An 18,881-nucleotide genomic window follows, 5' to 3' on the forward strand; every position below is an offset into this window, starting at 1 on the left:
AGACTTGATCTGAGATCAGTTCAACCCCTGAAGCAGAACGTTTGATCAAGAAATTAATCCGACAAATGTTTTTTTTCTTTTTCTTTCCTTTTTTAAACCAGTGACTTTCTTTTTTGTCAATATTTACAGTCCACGTTGTGCAAAGTGTGACAAGAAAAATCTGCGTAACTGGGAGTTCATCAGTAAGTGACAGGAAGTCAGATCTCATTGGCTGTTAAGAGTAATGTTCTTTGTCATGCCAGGTTGTTACCAGGGCTTCTTTTCCAGGTTTTCCCAGTTTTTATTTCCAGGGTTTGTTGCTCTCTCCTCCTGTTTGATCCGAACAGCACTGTAACTTGGAACCCTGTCTTCATATTTAGCACACTTTAAAAAGCCACACTGCAGAGAAGAAAGGGGGAAAAATAAAAATCAATACTTTGTCTGAGGAAAACATCATTTCAAAAGCATTCAAAGAAAGCAAAGAGTGTTGAGATGTTTAATCTCATCAAACTGAAATGCGAGTGCCAAGGTGCAGTGGATCCTTCAGACAAGCCATCTACACTCTTAAAGAAAGAAAACCCAGTTTAAATGTAGAGAAAAGGAAACCTTCACACCAAGTGACTGCATATGCGATAGCCACAAAACAAAGTGGAAATAGAGGAGATCAAAGAGATGCAGCTCAGCCCCCACGATGTTTCCTCAGTCATTGCTTATCAGCCATCACCTCCACTGGCCATGCAGGTAAACAGTCATGATTCACACATAATCATGTGTGAAAATGTATTATGCATTAACTTGTTGCAAAAATAGTCAGCTTTTATAACAGCATTCATGTCACAGTGTAAGAAGTGCCCACTGCCTGCCTCATAACAGGAAGCAGTGCTTTAATAGCCAAAAGGAGCGAAAGAGAAAGTTTCACTCATTCATGGCAGGCCGGATAATTTTACCCTCTCTCTCTTTTTATGCATTTGATGTCAGTCTCTCTTTTTCTGATGGGGCTTCTTTATTCTTTTTCTCAAATACGCCACACTGAGGAGAGGAAAATTGTTAGAAATGTGTGTAATTGCTGTTATGGATACCTACAGTTCTGTCAATTCTGCTAGCTCTTCAAAATGAATGAAAATATATCTGTGCTTGTGTTAGCAGGGTCAGGGTATGTCCTTTAATCCTACCTTCCACAGAATGAAAGCCAAGAGAGCCAACAACAGGAGCAGAAACAGGATGGACAACACAATGATCCACCATGGCACTCCTCCAGAGTTGGCTTCAAGCCTCTCTGGGAACACTGTCAGTCTCACCTGAAGAAAACAAAACAAAACTTTTCACTGTCTTTTCATTCTCTCTGTTTACATCATACACAAGCTCAGGTTATAAATGTTACTCGGACATGATCATTTAATGCCTGTATAAAACTGTCATGTCATGCAATGTATCACCACTGTCACATATCGTTAATACTTTTTCTTTTGTGTTTAATTACCTGTGACTCAGCATTTTGCAGCACTGTGTTTTTTACTGTGCTATCGACATGCAGGGAGGCCTTCACTATCACCTCCACGTGATGGAGTTTGGCATAATCCTGTTTGGAGAGAAAAGGAGAAGGTCAAGTTTATATGATGTTTGGGTTAAGCAAAGAAACACGGAAATACACATTCATTTGCTGCAATAACCGTTTTCCCTTTAATTAAAATTAAAACTTAAAATAAGTGGTTAGAGCAGTCACCCAATGTAAAGAAGCTAAAGGTCCCTGAGGAAGCAGCTGCTGGTTTGACTCCGACCTGCGGCCATTTGCTGCATGCCTCCCCCTTTCTCTCTCACCCCATTTCCTGTCTGTCCTATCTAATAAAGGCTTGGAAAACTGCCAGAAAAGAATCTAAACAAACAAACAAAAATCTACATAGAGGTTTGATAATAAGTATCCTCATTTATAAAATGTTTTTAGTAACGACTGCAATATGTATTTAAACTGAACTGTTAAAGATCATTTATGGATATGATGGCTGTGGGTGACAATACTGCTCTCATATGAAATGATTACATTGAAATTATTTAGGTATATAAGTTAATAATTGATAAGCAAACATTTGCCTTCGTATTAATACATTTCTTGTTTTTGTATTTAGTTTTAGTGTTTCGTTTAATAAGTCCTAAACTCCAGTTTGTATTACCCTTACCATTGCAAACATGAAAGTACAAAAAAATATGGAAATAAATAGACTTAAATGTTAAAAACACAATATATATTATATTACAGCCTGTCAGATCAGTCAGGCATTATGAATACCACAGAGTTGCTGACATAAAACAAACAGCAGTCTGTTTTGTTACCTCTATGAAAGTGCTGTCCCAAAGACGAGAGTTGATAGTGATGAATGCATTACTGTCCAGGCCCCGCAGGGGGCACTTTAACTTCACACATTTTGCCCCATCGTCACAGGACTGTCAACAAAGAAGGGATCACAAAGTTACTGCTGGATTCCTCTTCTACTGGTTGCAAATATACATCAGATCTAGTCATTTAAATAAATGAGAATAGAACTTGGTAGCATGGTTACCAGAGTTTTAGCTTTCTTCTTGTCAAGTAAACGTGAAATAGTGCCCTCATCATTTCCCCAGGTGTTTTCTACTGCTCTTCTTGTCCTGGTGTTACTTGGTTCCTTAAAGCAGGGAAGAAAAGGTACATTCAACTATTACATTCATATCTTTTTTTGCTTAAATAAATATCAAATCTCTAACCACATCTACAGCTATTTAAAAAACAACAAGTAAAAAAGTGTACATGCAGGCTGAGTGACCACCACACCTGAACCTTTTTAAGAGGGTTGATCTCCCCTTTAGGAGAGCAGTCTATCTGGTCCACCCCGGTGGAGCTGATCTTCATCAAGTAGAGCAGCCACTTCCCATCCTTTGTCTCTTTTGGCCAGTCGATTTCGAGGGTTGCGGTGCCCAAGCCTTTCAAGCGCTTTCCCAAATTGATTATCTGTAAGTCAAGACAGTATCAGTGTCCGACCTCCAGGTGATAGAGTATGATTTATTTAACTAAAGCACATGTGCATGCAGAAGGCTGGAGTTATACACATCAATTAAATAGAGGGATATGTGAGGAAAACTAGCCACTCTGGAAAGGAAGTGACTTCTGATCTAGCAGCGGTCCTGTACTCACTCTGAACTGGTGTGTGATGGCACTGCCAATGTCACTTTCAGTCTTCATGGCCGACTCCCCTTTGACAGCTCCACTAAAGTAGACCTGAGACGGCTGGGCTTGTCTGGAAAGGTGGGTCGGGGCCCAGTTAGTAGCTTGAACCTTTGCGTACTTGTGTGTTTTTGAATATGAGCTGTATGTGTGTGTCTTACCCTGTAACAGACAGCTGCAACATAATGGACACCTTTGCCTTTGCTTTAATAGGGGCTATTTGTCCCTGCTCGCTTGTCCTGACGGATCAGAGGTAACACACATGTTCATGCACAAATACAATAAGTGCATTAGGGTCCAGGAGCATACTTGTTGTATCCGTAGCATAATTTATTCCTATGATGTATTGCTTGATGCTATTGCTAGCTTAGATTTACTTACGTGTTTAGCTGAAGGTCAATCTCCAGCTCAGTAGTGTTGAGAGAGAGGCCTGATGTACCCAGGTAAATGTAGAAGGTTGTCTATATGCACAGACAGGCATTACTTAAGTATTTACAGTGCCATTTTGCAGAGCAAGTATATATATAAAAGTGATTTTCTGTCACCTCTGAGTCACGTCTGAAGGGGTTCCCAAGCTCACAATCAAGCTGAGAACCGTCTTTATTGGCTATACAGTTCACCAGCCCCTCCTGAAATCAATAAAAACACCCGATCAGAACCACAAACTGTAATGTGTGTGTACATGTGAGAAAGAGAGAGAAACTCACAGTAGGTGGAACGCGGAAAGAAGAGTAGGTAAGCGAGCGTGGGAAGGAGGCGACAAGAGAGGCTTCGTGTGCATCATCTCCATTTAGATTGGACACTTTGACCTCCAAGGCGACGTCCTTCTGGACGCTGAGCGAGATCACCGGTACGCCGCTCTCCCTTAAGACACACACAAGTAATGAGCCCGTATGCCACGGAAGTAATAAATGATGCTGATGTGAAAAAGTGTGTCTGTGTGTGTGTGTGTGTGTGTGTGTGTGTGTGTGTGTGTGTGTGTGTGTGTGTGTGTGTGTGTGTGTGTGTGTGTCTGTGTGTGTGTGTGTGTGTGTGCGTGTGTGTATCCTCTTACAGTTCTAATGGAGTAAACTTGTCTTCGTCAGCTGCCCCGTGGCCGTAGCGATATTTCACCTGCAAGTTGCTCCGACAAACACTGTCGCTGCCACAACCTTCCTTCAGGAAATTCACCTACAACCACATTCAGAAACAAAAAGGTTTCAGAGATACAGCAGGAACATCACATCTGCTGCGTGTCTGTAAAATCTATTTTTCATGCAGACACACCGCTGATCGAGTTGGCTCAATGTTGTCCAGGACTGGTGAAAGTGGAGGAGTTGAGCTCTGTCTGCGTTTGCGGTTGCCGTTCTGGATTTCTACAGACACATCGACTGGGATTCCGCGCAGCTTGTCTCGAATATTTTCCTGTAGAAAGACACAATATTACTCACCACCAACAACGCACTTTGATCAAAAGAGGAGAACGAAATCATGCTCGAACATTCACTACCTGTATCATAAGCTGACGCCTAATGCACTGTTTCTGGCCTTTTGCGCTCATGTCGATTGTCCCTTTGGACTCATAGAGATTCTCAGAAGACTCCGTGAAGGTCGCCCTGGGGATTAGACCATTCTTCCTGTGGTCAGCGTCCGCCTGGAGGGAGTACGCCACCGCTAGATGGAAAGGTGACAGAGATGAATGACTAAGTATGATTTCTTGCTGTATATATGACATGTTGCTGTAATTAAAAAAAGATGACTCAGCTTACTCAGTTTGGGAGCGTAGTTCTTGGGGTTAGCAGTGTAGGTGAAGCATGCCTCAACCTCCAAGCTTGGGACACAATTCAGTTTATTTATAGTCAGAAACAGTACTGGTGTAGTGTTTAACAGCTTTTCCTCATCAGTTTGATGAATGTCCAGAAAAAAGATACACGTACCAGAAGTTGCTGCCACAGTTCTTCTTGGTGAAGTCGATTTTCTTCGGTGAGAACCTAATTTCCTTTTTGATACTGATAACTGGTCGGGCTCTGGGGAAGACAGAACTCAAGTGAGCACCTCTATAACCATGATCAGTGATGTAAAGTGAGAAAAAAGTGCAAGTTCACTCACCTGTAGACAAAGATGGAGTCAGAGAGGGATCCAACAGCCAGGTCACTGTAAGAGTTCTTATCCAGGTCCAGGTTTCCTGCCAAAGAGTAGCCAAACAGCTTCACTCCTGGCTGGCTGGACAGAACCTAAGGACAAAAATAAACAAAGACAAAAGTAAGACAAAACACATGTTTTGATTACAGTGAATTACTGTACAGTATGTATTCATCAATATTTACACTGAGCATTAAACCAACTATCAAAGTGGTATTGTAAGGTATCTTTTCTTTTGGACAATACCCCCACATTTCCCCCCTAGTTTGTCTTTTAAGAAGCTTTTAGGGATAAAGTGATTTTAACACCTTTTTTATTATTGATTATTGATTATTATTATTTTTTGGATCCAAACATTACACATTTGGACACAATGTGTATGCATTTTAAACAAATGCACATTGAGGAAAATGCCCAATAAAGTTAAATTCATTATTGCAACACTGTATTACATACCTGTGCATCTTTTACAGAGCTGAGACCTGTGGCTGCTCCGTGGTAGATGCGCACTTTCCCTGCACCATCATCCTCATAAGGAGCTCCCACTGCAAAATCTGACAGCAGTAATGGTAAAATTGGGGTTATATAGACACATATATTAAATCGAGGGGACACTAGTAAACAAACACAATGTAGCCTCACCATCGTAACCATCTAGATTGATGTCTCCCAGGTTTTCCACAGCCAGGCCAAACATGGAGATCTGCTCTCCGTTTATTCTGGTAGGCGTCACTTTGTCCCACTTTCCAGCTTTGTTGACGTAAACGTAAACAGCTCCTCCTATTTCACCGTCCTTCTCAAAGTACTGAGGTGCTCCCACAACTATGTCCTGCCAACTAACAGACAAGGGCATTGCTTCGCTTATGAGGCTTGTGAATATTCTCATTTATCCAGGTCATCGTTATCCTCAAAGCAATTTCAGTCAAAAGCAACTAACTAACTAACTATCTCCACACCAGTTAATTGGACCAGTACCAGCCTGGTCAGATGCGTACATGAACTGATGAAGCCTCTTGGATGAGAGGTGAAACGTCTTCCTAAACAAATAACCAAGTCCAGTTGCTTTTGACTGAAATTGCTTTGAGGATTCGTTTATGAGCATACATTAATAGCGCTGGCTTCTTTAAAGCAGAAGTTACAGGTTGTGTGTCACCCTGCATCACTTACCCGTCCCCATTGAGATCCAGCACAGTCAGATCGTAGCCGAAAGACGAGGCCAGCCCTTCCCCTTTCAGGGTGTACTCTTCTAGCAATATGTTGGTTGTATCTTCACCTTTCTTCAGCAGAACCACTGCTCCACTGAGGTATGCTCTAGGAGCTCCTGCCACCACAGTCAGCTGGCCCTTCTTGGTCAGATGCATCCCTGAGTCCAGAGAGAAGCCTGGGCAACAGAAACAAAGGTTGCTTATAAAGTCAGAGGTTACTCAGTTACTTGAAGTGTCTTCGTGGCAATGGGGCGACTGAAGTGACAGTGAAAGATTGTAAATGAAAGAATGACGAGATCGAGCAGTGTTTTACCTAGGTAGCTGCTGTCAGGAGCAGGAACCAGCTCTGGCTTCTGTTCGTTCTCATCTCCCACCTCAAAAGGGCCATCGTCAAAGATGCCATCATCCAGAATGGTTTGGTTCTTTTGTTCCAAGCGTACCACGCCTGCAGGGAAGGAGAGGGCTGGTTAACATGGGAGGGATCTGGCTTGTAACAAAAGGATGAAAAAACATGTTACACAATAATCTAATTAGCAGTAATGTTAAACACATCACTGAAAAAGCATCACTGGCTGTTGCCTTTGTAATGAGAAGTGAACATCATAAATCAAATCATATAGAATAGATTGGAAATGAAGCACACGTGTAGTTAAGTTTTTTTACAATCTTTTTCATAGCTTACTCCTATTGCTCGCTCTTAGCTAATGCACACACACATTAGATTACCTTTCCAGTTGTATGCTCCAGGAGCCCCAAAGATGAGGTAATGGTATTCCTTGTCGAATGTGGCAGAGAGGCCCTGCTGGCAAGAGCCGAACAGCTCGTGTCCTCCGGCACGGCCCGCACAGAAATGCCACCTTTCTCCCTCTTCACGCAAATAAGGATCAATGGTCAAGGACTGACTCAGCACATAGCAGCGACCGTCAATGTAACGTGACTCGATGGGTGTGTTCACATTGGCCCGCCTCTGGTAGCGGTGGGCACAGGTCTACCGGGGGAAACAGAAACACAGTTGAGTTGACGTAATGTTGATTAAAAGCAAAATGACGTTGATGTTGAAATGGCTGTTTAGAGTTTAGATGCAATACTGATTAACCAGTTTCACTTAATCCTTGTTAAAATACACCTTAAGTAGCCTCAAAGGTGCTTTATACAATTAGTCATATACTGCATTTAAAATGGTATATATTCTGCAGGGCTGAACCTTTTAGTGGAACTTAATTTTTAAAGCCATTTATCACGCAATAATGCAAAACTTGCTAATTTTATGTTTTATATAATTTTACATTAAAATAATTGCGTTTTGAAATGTCGGTTGAACAAAACAAGCAATTTGAAGTTGTCACATAAGGCTATAGGAAATTGTAATGCCCTTTTCTTTGAATATTTAAGGACTAAACACTGAAGTGGTTAATCTAAAAAATAATCTTCAGTTTAATCCGCAATGAAAACAATCTTAAATACAGCTCTAAAAACCCTCATCTGCTTGATTCAGAGTGTTTCTGCATATGACTTGACTTCAAATAAGTGAACGGTTTAAAATGTTGTTTTCCATTTTCCTGGTATCTAGCATGGCATGTTTGATACCCTTGGAAAACACAGGTCTTTGTCGGTTGAAATGTATCCATAGGGCTGAAACTAATGTCATGTCTAATGTCATGTCAATGTCATCAGAGACAATGAATCGATTATTAAAATAGTTGCTGATTAATTTACCGTCACCGGGCTAATCAGTTAATCATCTAATTGTTTAGAATTAACAAATTGTCAGATCCATACACACAATCTTACCAAAACCTTGCCTCCTGGCCCCTGACTGCTGACTTTCACTCCCATCCACTGGTTCTCTTTGTATTCTCGGGTTCTATCCTCTGCACAGAGTCAGGGATGGAAATGGATTTAAAAGGGACATTATGACTAAAGTATTGGAGGGGGAGAAATATATAAAATAGCCTTAAACATATGAGAGCAAAGCACAGGTGTCAGCAGATATCTCACCGTTATTATCAAAGATAACTCTGGCGCAACCAGCTGACGTGGAGGTCATGTCACAGTTGTACAGTCCTCCTGTCACTTTAGATTTTTGACCATTCAAGGCTTTTGCTCTCGGGGCACCAACCAGCAGCCTGCAACAGACACACAAATTAATCTGTTAGACTATATGAAGCTCGATCAAATGCACATTGTGAAAGAGGCTCGAGCAGTGACTCAAAATAAGAAGCATTCTGGCATTTTTTTCCACATTATATTATGACACATTCCAGTCTACTGTGTCTCACAGCAGCCATATTCTCACACACAAACACACACATCCGCCACCAAACTGATGTTCCATGTCCTCATGGTCCAACTGAGTCAAAGACTCCTTTCAAAAGCCTGCTGTGGTTGATTGAACAAGGCTTTCTATCCCTCTCCACACACACACACACACACAAACACACACACACACACACACACACACACACACACACACACACACACAACGGCTGCCATTGTGGACCAAGGACCAGAGCAAATGCCACACCCGAGTCTTGACGATGGGCATCCAGGCCCCAGGGTTTCCTACAGAGTAAATCAAACAAGTCATGGATGTCACTGATGCTTTGTGGAGGTTTACACTGTCAACAAATCCGTCCCTCTTTCTCTCTCTTGTGCTCTCTTTCTCTCTCTAGACTGTTTCCACTTAATTGTTAAACAAATTTTAAGCAAACTTTAGAAAAAAAACTAAAACATCAACTTGGTTTGGAGCAAATAAAGTAGGCAACGTCTTTGATTGGTAGAAGTTGGCACTGTACGGATGGCTGTAATCCACCAGTAAACAGAGTAGGAGAAGTTTTAATCGTCCTTTAATGTCAGCTAGTATTGGCCATGTGTCATGCTCTCTGGAGATGAAGACACCATATGGGAATGTCCAAGAAAACTCTGACAGCAGAAACAGCCTGATTAGCCATGAGAGTTAAATGTTTACTCCGTCAGAGTTTAGTTGGCCAAGCTATTTTCATATCCCAATTTTTTTTAAACTTCAAGTGAGCGTTAGGGGGTGACATGCGTTGAGGATCAGTATGTTCAAGGAGCTCTTTCTGGCTGGCTTTGTCTGTCCGATGAACTCCAGAGTTCATGATGGGATGCATGTGTGTGTGCCTTCACCAGATGAGATTAGGCAAAACCATTTTTAGCTGCAACACAAAGCATTCTGTGATATAAACAACAGCTGGGAGGGAATCTACAGAGGAATATAGACAGAGTGAAGTGCTGAGGCCTAATGTGATCAGCATGTTTGCAGCGTAGATCTCACTAGTCAACACTAGGGAGAAGATGTCAAAATATAAAGCGCAACAGCATAAATCTTTGTGAATACTGACTTCAGCAGGCGTGCCAGGGATTAGTTAGGACAATAAATCTATTTATAAGACATGCAAAAATATGGCTTGTTAAAACGGTTCACAAAGTTGTCCAGTATGAAGACATTACTCTGACATAAAATGCCTTACATCAAGGTCATAACAATAGAAACAAACTCACACACTGTTTTTCCATTTTGAACTGCTGGCTCGGTTTGGCTTTGTTTCAGAAACCAGAGCACTATAATTTGTGCTGTTATCCCACCCAGTAAGTGTCAAATCCTGCTTTTTTACTAGTGGAGGGAATGACACTTGACACAGAAGTCAACTCTCCACCTCTATGTGTATTAACGTACCAAACTGAAAATCATATTTTCACACCGACTCAAGTTGTTAGGGCTTGTGAGTCTAATTCAAATGAGCCGTCACTTCAAAGATGACTCCTCAGAGGCACAGGAAGTCAGGAGATCGGACAGAAAAAGCTCTGCCATACCGCATTGGATTCTGGGAAATGAGGTCACCTGGTCTGGGGTCTCTGCTGCATTAAGGGATACTGTAGTCCCTACTTCTACATACTCACATTGTGATACTCATTGAAAATGAGCTGTTTCTTTTGAATTGATGCAAACAACAACAGTAAACAAACAGCATTATATCAAGATGTTTCTGATTAATTAACTCATTTAGACAGCAGACAGTAGCAGTCGCTTACATTTGATGCAAACTATAAAAAGCTTTGTTCAAGATTCAAGACTAATCTCAATAGACGCACATTATTATTATTATTATTAATATTAATATTATTATTATGTTTTGTCATTGAAGAGTGATTCACTGACATGTGTCAGGGTCTAGCACTGGGATAAGGGTGGCCCACTGCCTCAATGATAGTGACCCAGCTGTTAATCTGATCGTTCACCACCAGCAGAGAAAGCCCCAACACACAGACTTAGTCTAGAGAAAGAACGAAAAAGGTGTGCAAAATAGGCACACACACACTGGCAGTGGCAATGGGACTCACAGGCAGAAGATTGCTGGAGAAATATGCAATCGATAGAGGTGTTTTTTTTCTCCACAGCAGTAAACTGACTGGCAGCGAGAGCCAAGCCCGTTGCTTAGTGACAACCAGCGGCACCCCATCGACTAGACCTCCAAATGGGTTGCAGAACCAGAGGTATGTTACGCAACTTCTGTCTCCATCCATCTGCCAGGATTGAGTATGCCGTATCATGTCAGAGTAACGGCTGATATTTGGTGCCCAGATGTAAAAATGATTTACGTTCCTCTCAGCATTCTTTCAGACATCACCTCTTTCTTTTCCTCAGTTCCTTTCCCTCTCTCTTTGATGTAGGATATCCTTAACTAACCTGCGGGGAAAGTTGGGGGGGGGGGGGTGCTAGATCAGACTCGCAAACTTGTACTCAGACCATACACTAACATGCAACGTTTAAACTCTATCTCCCCTATCGTAAGGGCCAGCATGTCTTGCTTTCCCACGGCATGTCACTAAATCCTTCCTTTGCGCTTCTTGATCCATTAACATTTCTCCAGGGAAAGTTTTATTTCTTTAAGAAGTAAGTAGTAGACACATTTACTTTCTCCCACACATTTCTCAGACTGAATTCAAACTCTTTAACTTCCCTAACCTCTCACACCGTCTGCTTCTCCCTCCTCTCCCCGCTCATGCATGTTGCGCTTCCTTTCTCTCAATTTTATTATACAGACAGCTCCATCTGGCAATTATGACCAACCATGGAATGCAACATACACACACACACACACACACAAACACACACACACACACACATGCACACAATCCCATCAGCTCCTGCCCTCTCCTGCAGGTACATGCACATAGCACTCATCCCTGTGAGCCATGAAAGACACTGGAATATATAAGTCTGAATAAAAGTTGGCATGCATGGCTGGCAAAGGATTGTGAGTCATTGTGCAAGCCGAGAGGTCACACGCACACAAGGCAATATTTACTTCAGAACATGTTGTTGCATATGTATATGTACTGTATGTATATATGTATGTATCTAACTATCTACGTATCTATCTATCTATCTATCTATCTATCTAGAATCTATCTCTTCTTTTTTGCCTCAGGTTAGGAATGTATCAAGCAGCACACTGAGCCTCTCTGACACTCTTCCAAGTGACTGACAACAAGGCAACGCCTCAGTGCTCAGCCACAGCATGCATCAGCACCATTAAAACACACACAACAGGCACACGCACATGCATCCCATCATGAATGCATGTGCATACCCACAAATACACAGTTTACAGTGAGAGCACATTCCACCTCTATAACAGCAGCACTGTATGAGCGCCGTCACTTAAAAAACAAACATGGCTTCCTGCTCCAACACGCACACACACATTCAGACCTGTGTTATAATGTAACACATTAATTTTCTTTCTATCTACTCTACCACTCGCCTCTGTTAATCGCAGTGTTTCAGCAGCTGACACCTCCACTAACAACTCCATCTACATTATTTACACTGATATCTGTTGCTGTCCACTTCATAGAATCCAGCTTTGTTCTGATTTCTTGTATTTAACTTAACAACCTGGAGCAGCTGGGGGACTTTGTGGTGGCTTTGGTCTTGTGCTGATCAACATGTGTCTTTCACTTCGACACACACACCGCCACTGTGTGTTTGTGAATGTGCAGCAGTAGTAGAAGTACTGTATGTAAATAAGTTTAAGCGGTGTTTAACCTCTGTGGAGAAGGTTAGAGACTTGGGAATGCTTAATAACTTTGAGCCTTAATAGTTACTGATACTTCCAATGGGTATACACACTTTGGTGACCTTTAGGCATTAGTTGTACAAATACACATTGCTTTTCTGAGTACAGATTCACCATTTCTCCATCTGTTGACCAATGTGTAACAGGCCGCTGTTGTGTAACAAGCAACAGCTGTTGTTAGTCCTGTAAGGTAGAGCTGGATGATATGCCCCTAAATCTTCTGTCCCGATATAGATCATTTCAGATCACGATGAAGACATATATCCTAATATAGCATACTCTCTCTGGTAATTCAGTCAATAAATAGGCTATATGAAATAACCACATGTTAAAGCCTATATTTGGATACTTTATTTTTGTAAAAATACTGTAAAACTTTTCACATCAGAAAAGTTTGCGTGAGTAAGTGCGTGTTATTATCAATTTAGATAATGTGATTGTATATCACAATATCTCGGTATAGGATTTCATCACAATACGATTCATTCCGTGTCGATAAAGAAACATATCGAATTATCGTCCTGCTCTACTGTAAGGTACTTTAAATTACATCATTTTAAAAAATGCATCTTGTGCTGCATTAGGGGCAGTTGTAGAATTACTTCAGCACTGTACTTGACTAAGTACTTTTTTTTAGTAAGAAAGTAATTTATATACAAAACATACGATGTGGTTATAAACCATTTTGTATTATTGTAGATTAAACTCGACCACATAAAGCAGTTATAATCGGCTTCACCTCAACCAATAGATCATTAAAATGCTATATAAACATCCATTCATCAGTACTAATAATTCAGTAATATCATTACTTTTTCTGCATAGAGTGCTTTTACTTGTGATGGTTCCTTTTAGGTTACATTTTCAAATGCAGGACTTTTACTTCACTACTTTTACAGTGTCTTGTTAATATTTTTTCCATCTGAAAACATCGTCCACCACTAATTATGGACCAGCAAAACAATTTGTCAAGCATTCACGTATATTTATGTCTGACTACTGGTTCATTATAATTAAACAGACGCCCAGATTAAAGAATTTGACTTCTCTGATCTCAGGTCAGTTAATATCCAGGCTATTCAAACCAGTGAGCACTTAATGGCAGTTAGCCTTTATGCAAAAGGACAAATCCCTCTGAATCAATGCCCATAAAGATGCCAACAGTGATTCAATGAGATGTTGTGGAACTAAACGCCAAAGCTCGGTCACACCTAAAACCACTCCGAGAGAAAGTCAGCAACAACATAGAGAGAGAGAGAGAGAGAGAGAGAGAGAGAGAGAGAGAGAGAGAGAGAGAGAGAGAGAGAGAGAAAGAAAGAGAGAGAGAGAAAGAGAGAGAGAGAGAGAGAGGGAGAGAGAGACTGAGACTGCTATGGAGGTCATTGAAGATATAATAAAACTCACAAATAAGTAACCTGAAAGGAAAGACTCAACAAAGATTAACAAAGGGTCGACACGTTATTCAACTTACAGCAGGTGTATAAAGCACACAGATGTTTAAGAAGCTGGATAGTTTGTTGAGATTTGGTGAAAAGCTGTTCGTTTGAAAGTACCTGCGACATACCTGAGCTCACCCTTTCTACGGTAACTTAGGTAAATGCGTTTGTCAAAAGTAGATTTAAAAGAGATTTTAGTAGCGTTGACACTCCAAAATAAACTTACAGTCGTCTACACTGCTGTGACACTTTAATTACATGGTTACCGAAGTTATTTTAATGACATATAACGTGTTTGGGAACATTAAGGAGGACAGAAGTAACATTAAACTACCTCCAAACGTGTTCGTCTTTGTAAAAAACTTACATTCTCTTGTCCTCCGGCTGAAGCTGCCAGTGCATGGCGAGAGAGAAGCCGAACAAGCTGCCTGGATCCCCGCTCTTCCGCAGCACATTCTCGGTGTCCAGGTTGAACGCCGACAGTCGCCCGCATCCCAAGAGAAAGACGACCGTCCACAGTCCGCAGGTGATCCTGCTGCCCTCCATGAGGAACGATCAAATACACAACTCCACTTGAACCGGAGAAAGGTGAGTCTTTACTGAAGGAGGTGTAGAAAGTGACTGGCTGCTGCTGCAGGGGTTGAATGTTGTGCACTTTACTTGCAGCTGCCCCTCCCACTGTCCTCTCCTGGTACACACACACACACACACACACACACACCACCACCACCCCTGTTAGCCTGTCACACCTTGAATTGCTTTGAAATCTATTTTATAAGTTACTGTCAAGTATATTTTAGTTGGAAAAGATCAACACCTTGTTTGTCTGTTAGTTCGCAACAGATCAAAACTATAATCCAGAGATCTTCAACAGGTAGTCATTCAAAAATATGTCTGAAAATATACATTAATATGAATGCAACGTATCATTATGAGCAAAGATGCATTTGTGAAAAAATAAATAAATACATTTACACAACCTTGGTGATTAGGCTTACTGGTTTATAGGGAAGGTAGCCACGAATGTAGCCATGCACAGATACAATTGAGCTGGAGGATTTAATGTGCCTTCATAATGTATGTTTAACATTAACATGAATTGTATAAATATATGAATATGTTAATAATGATCATTCTAATAGCTTAGTATTGTATGCACCATGTGTCTATACGCCTTAGGTCACTCTAGATGTTAGGCCCAATTTAATATGCAACTCAGTTTAATGCAGTATTTGTAGTAGGGGGTCCCTGCTTCTTCTCTCTTTCAGCTAAGGGGTCCTTGGCCTAAAAAAATGTTGAAGACCCCTGCTGTAATCTAACCAGGTCAATGATGCCGGAGGCTTTGTCAAAATTCATTTGCAGCAATTAAATGGCGCTTAAGGCTACACTGGCAGCTTCAGACGATGGATCTCTAAGTATAACACTGTAATAAAGACTTCAGTTAAACTCCCTTAGAAACAGGCAGTAACAAAACATGCAAAGTCCCATAAGAATACAACAGGCTGAGAGAGAAAGGAAGAGGGAGATTCCTGCTTCCACAGTCAAGAAATAGATGAGATACACAGCAGTGTGTTTGCAGTCTTCAATAACGTAACATAACGTCTACAAATAACAGCTCAGAAAATCCAGGACTGGAAATTGTAGCAAAATTAGCATTACAATCGTTTCTGCCTTCTCCCTCAGATCATTTACATGCTATCACCACAGGGCCTGTAATGAGTCATTAGATGAGTCACAGATCCAGGAAGACCCAGACTGGGCACAAACTGGCACATTAACACACTCCCTCACTAGATGGTTTTCTAGGCATTCCCTGAGACACTGACCCAAAGCCTGTCCAAGCAAACACAGCATTTCAACAGACAACGCAGGCTTTGTCTGCACATTGAGAAAGAGGGCAGACAGAAAGGGAGAGGGAGAAAGAAACTGCCCACATACAGTATAAAAGGCACGAATAATGGCAGAAGAGGGGAATGCAGGGAGAGAAAAAAGGGGAAGAATGTGGTTCCTGCGCAAGTCTCTTATCGACTCACGTCTTCATGATCTCAGCTCTGTGATTCAGGATTTCTTTGAACTGGGCAAAAACAAAAGTTTACTCTTGATCTTTTTCATTAGATTTTTAATGAACAGATAGGAAACATCAGATGCAAGGACAGGCTCATTGAATACAAGTTTAAGAACCTTCTCTGGTCAGTCATATGTTTTGCAGATGTCTAAAAAATCTCCCCCTTGAAAGTAGTGGAATTCCTATTTCTGTCCGTCTGATGACTCTGTTTTTGCATCTGTGTTGTTGTTATTGTTGTTGTTTATCCTGTCCAATTTGTGCTGTTCCAATTCAGGTACAAGCAGCAGCTAGCCACACGTTCACCACTGATTAATGGTTGTGTCTGCAGAAGGTCAGAAACAGGAATCAGCCTTATCGCTGATAAGAACAGTGGCGTGTAAAGTGAGCTAAGGTGAGGTGTGTTAGCTCACCCTTTTCACTATAAACTTCTGTGTGTTTGTGTGTGTGTGTGTGTGTGTGTGTGTGTGTGAACTTATTGACTCAGTGACAGCAGAAGGATCCCCAATTAATTGCACTTCCTCTGTCTGACATTGGCTACTGCTGGGTTAAATGACAGCCAAAAGACATGCTTAATTATGTTTATGTTATTTTTTCAATCATCTAACCTTAACACCAAATTAATGACAGCCTGGCAACATCATAATATCTCCCTTTTTTCTCCCCTTTAAGCATGGACAGATGATGAGAAAATGGGCCCCAGGCCCCAGACATTTAGGGCGCCCCCATTCCGTCTATGTAGGAACAAGACACCCAAATTCAAAGAGTCTACTTTTGGTTGTTTTACCTCCTTCACTGATGAACTCAGCTACTTGATGTTTAATTTGTGGTCATTAGATTTCCCTAGTTAGAGCAACTTACGTAATATTTCAGAATAACACCACATTGAGTTAATTTACTGTGTGCGACCAAGGCAGCCTTGATAGAGGCGTCTAACGTATTAAGCTGCTATGGTTCACCGGATTCGTCTATACTTGAGGTAATTTAGCATCTCTTTTTGTATCATTTATTAGTAACATTTTATGAGTCAGGGCCCCTGACTCATAAAATGTGAATGGGAATCAACGAAAACATAGAATCAACAAAGATAAAGTAAAGTATTGATAAGAAAACAGTTAAATGATTGGTGAGATACATACATCTGAATTTGTTTCCTCAATGCTATTAATGCATTACTGCTGATAAACTCTTTGTCAGGAGCTGAATGGCATAATCATAATTAATCATTATACATGTATGCGGCTTTAGATTTTAGATTATATTTTGGCAGTTTTTCAAGCCTTTATTATATGGGACAGACAGGAAATGGGGTGAGAGAGAGGGGCGGAGGCATGCAGCAAAGGGCCGCAGGTCGAACCCGCGGCCACAGCCTCTTTACATGGGACGACTGTTCCAACCACTCAGCCCTGTCTCTGCTTATTTTAAAGGGTCTTTTATTTTAATGGTTGTACTAAATACACAGGAAATTCCCTGATAAAACATTGCATGCACACCCTGCAAATGATTTTAATTATCTCTACCCAGGATTAAGAATTGAGTCATGTGTACGTGTAGCATGTTCAGCATTCCGACAGCAGAGGAGCACAAACCTCGCCTTGGGCGCTAAAGTTAAGGAATGACGGTGAAAGCAAAGTTTCTCCACACTTGTCGAAAATTCAGTGCCTAGACTCGCCCGAGCCACATCCCTGTATTTGTTCTTAAAGCTGCAGCTCCAGGTACACTCAGGGGAAACAAACGCACACTCACCTGAGGGTGTGGTGTAATGAGCTGAATAGTAGGGTGTGTGTGTTTGTGTCTTTATGACACCGTAGAAACAGATAGCCTTGGGATACAGATACACACACATGCACAATCAGTTTCACAATCAAAGAGCTCCAAACCCAAGATCTTTCACAAGTGCAACACACTAATGCACTCTCCCTGAGCACTATTTATCATGTACTGTATACTTGTAAACATGTTCATCTCGGAGTTGACTTGTGGTTTATTCTGATTCAGATCAGAGAAAGTGACTCGCTGAAAACCTAGAATGCCTTCAACATAAACACAGGGCAAACATAAGAAGATAATGAGTGTTGACGCAGCTCTTCTCAAGTAACAACAGGCTGGTTGCGGATTGAGTATACACAGTGTTCAGTCGCATACCTTAAAGGAATAGTTTGACCTTTTTGGGGAATGCACCTATTTGTTTTATTGCCAAGAGTTAGATGAAAAGGTGAAAACACTCATGCCTGTATGGTAAATATGAAGATACAGCAGGCAGTTAGCTTAGCATAAAGACTGAAGACAGGGAAACAGCGAGCTGGCTAAATCTCATTATTATCATAGACTGCATAAAACATGGACGTATTCTCTGTAATGTCAATGTGGGTGGCTCTGGCCGTCGACATCTTGCGTAGAAGGTGAATAAATTATACAGTCTAGCCACCTGTGGAACACCGACCTGTCTTTCAAAGCAACTAGCCCATAATTATGCAGAACCTTAAGCCTTAATATAATTTTAATGGGTGAGTTATATAAAAATCTTAATAAAGATGGTTTAGGTTAGGCATTGACCTCAAATGGGTAGTTAAAGCTAATTCAATTCAATTTTATTTTATTTTAATCATAACAGAAGATAGATAGAGAGAGAGAGAGAGAGAGAGAGAGAGAGAGAGTGTGTGTGTGCGTGTGTGTGTGTGTGCGTGTGTGTGTGTTAGTGTGTGTGTGTGTGTGTGTGTGTGTGTGTGTGTGTGTGTGTGTGTGTGTGTGTGTGTGTGTGTGTGTGTGTGTGTGTGTGTG

At 41.2% G+C, this 18,881-nt stretch overlaps 1 protein-coding gene across 1 annotated transcript; it reads right to left on the minus strand.

Annotated features, from left to right (window-relative positions):
- Nucleotides 1-241: 241 nt before the first annotated feature.
- LOC310957332 (integrin alpha-6-like) lies at nt 242-14,650 on the minus strand. Its single transcript, XM_083927839.1, has 26 exons — nt 14,406-14,650; nt 8,497-8,624; nt 8,290-8,369; nt 7,225-7,486; nt 6,812-6,943; nt 6,461-6,674; nt 5,936-6,129; nt 5,750-5,847; nt 5,261-5,385; nt 5,089-5,178; nt 4,921-4,982; nt 4,662-4,825; nt 4,439-4,576; nt 4,227-4,342; nt 3,880-4,036; nt 3,718-3,801; nt 3,554-3,633; nt 3,334-3,411; nt 3,143-3,245; nt 2,783-2,959; nt 2,535-2,636; nt 2,308-2,418; nt 1,460-1,558; nt 1,152-1,277; nt 927-1,008; nt 242-378 (listed from the first exon to the last, which is right to left on the minus strand). The coding sequence occupies exons 1-25, from the start codon at nt 14,582-14,584 to the stop codon at nt 940-942; spliced, it is 3,168 nt and encodes a 1,055-aa protein (XP_083783965.1). The 5' UTR covers nt 14,585-14,650; the 3' UTR covers nt 242-378; nt 927-939.
- Nucleotides 14,651-18,881: the final 4,231 nt, after the last annotated feature.

Source organism: Echiichthys vipera, assembly GCF_963691815.1.
Source record: "Echiichthys vipera genome assembly, chromosome: 15".
NCBI classification, from domain to species: domain Eukaryota; kingdom Metazoa; phylum Chordata; class Actinopteri; order Perciformes; family Trachinidae; genus Echiichthys; species Echiichthys vipera.

What these genes read in the sequence shown, in the direction of transcription:
- LOC310957332 (XM_083927839.1), bottom strand. Translation starts at nt 14,584, where the DNA reads ATGGAGGGCAGCAGGATCACCTGCGGACTGTGGACGGTCGTCTTTCTC. An exon ending in CTGGATCTCAATGGGGACGG is followed by an intron (nt 6,130 to 6,460) that starts GTAAGTGATGCA and finishes CTTGTCTGTTAG; the next exon opens with TTGGCAGGACATAGTTGTGG. An exon ending in CCTTCAGACGTGACTCAGAG is followed by an intron (nt 3,634 to 3,717) that starts GTGACAGAAAAT and finishes CTGTGCATATAG; the next exon opens with ACAACCTTCTACATTTACCT.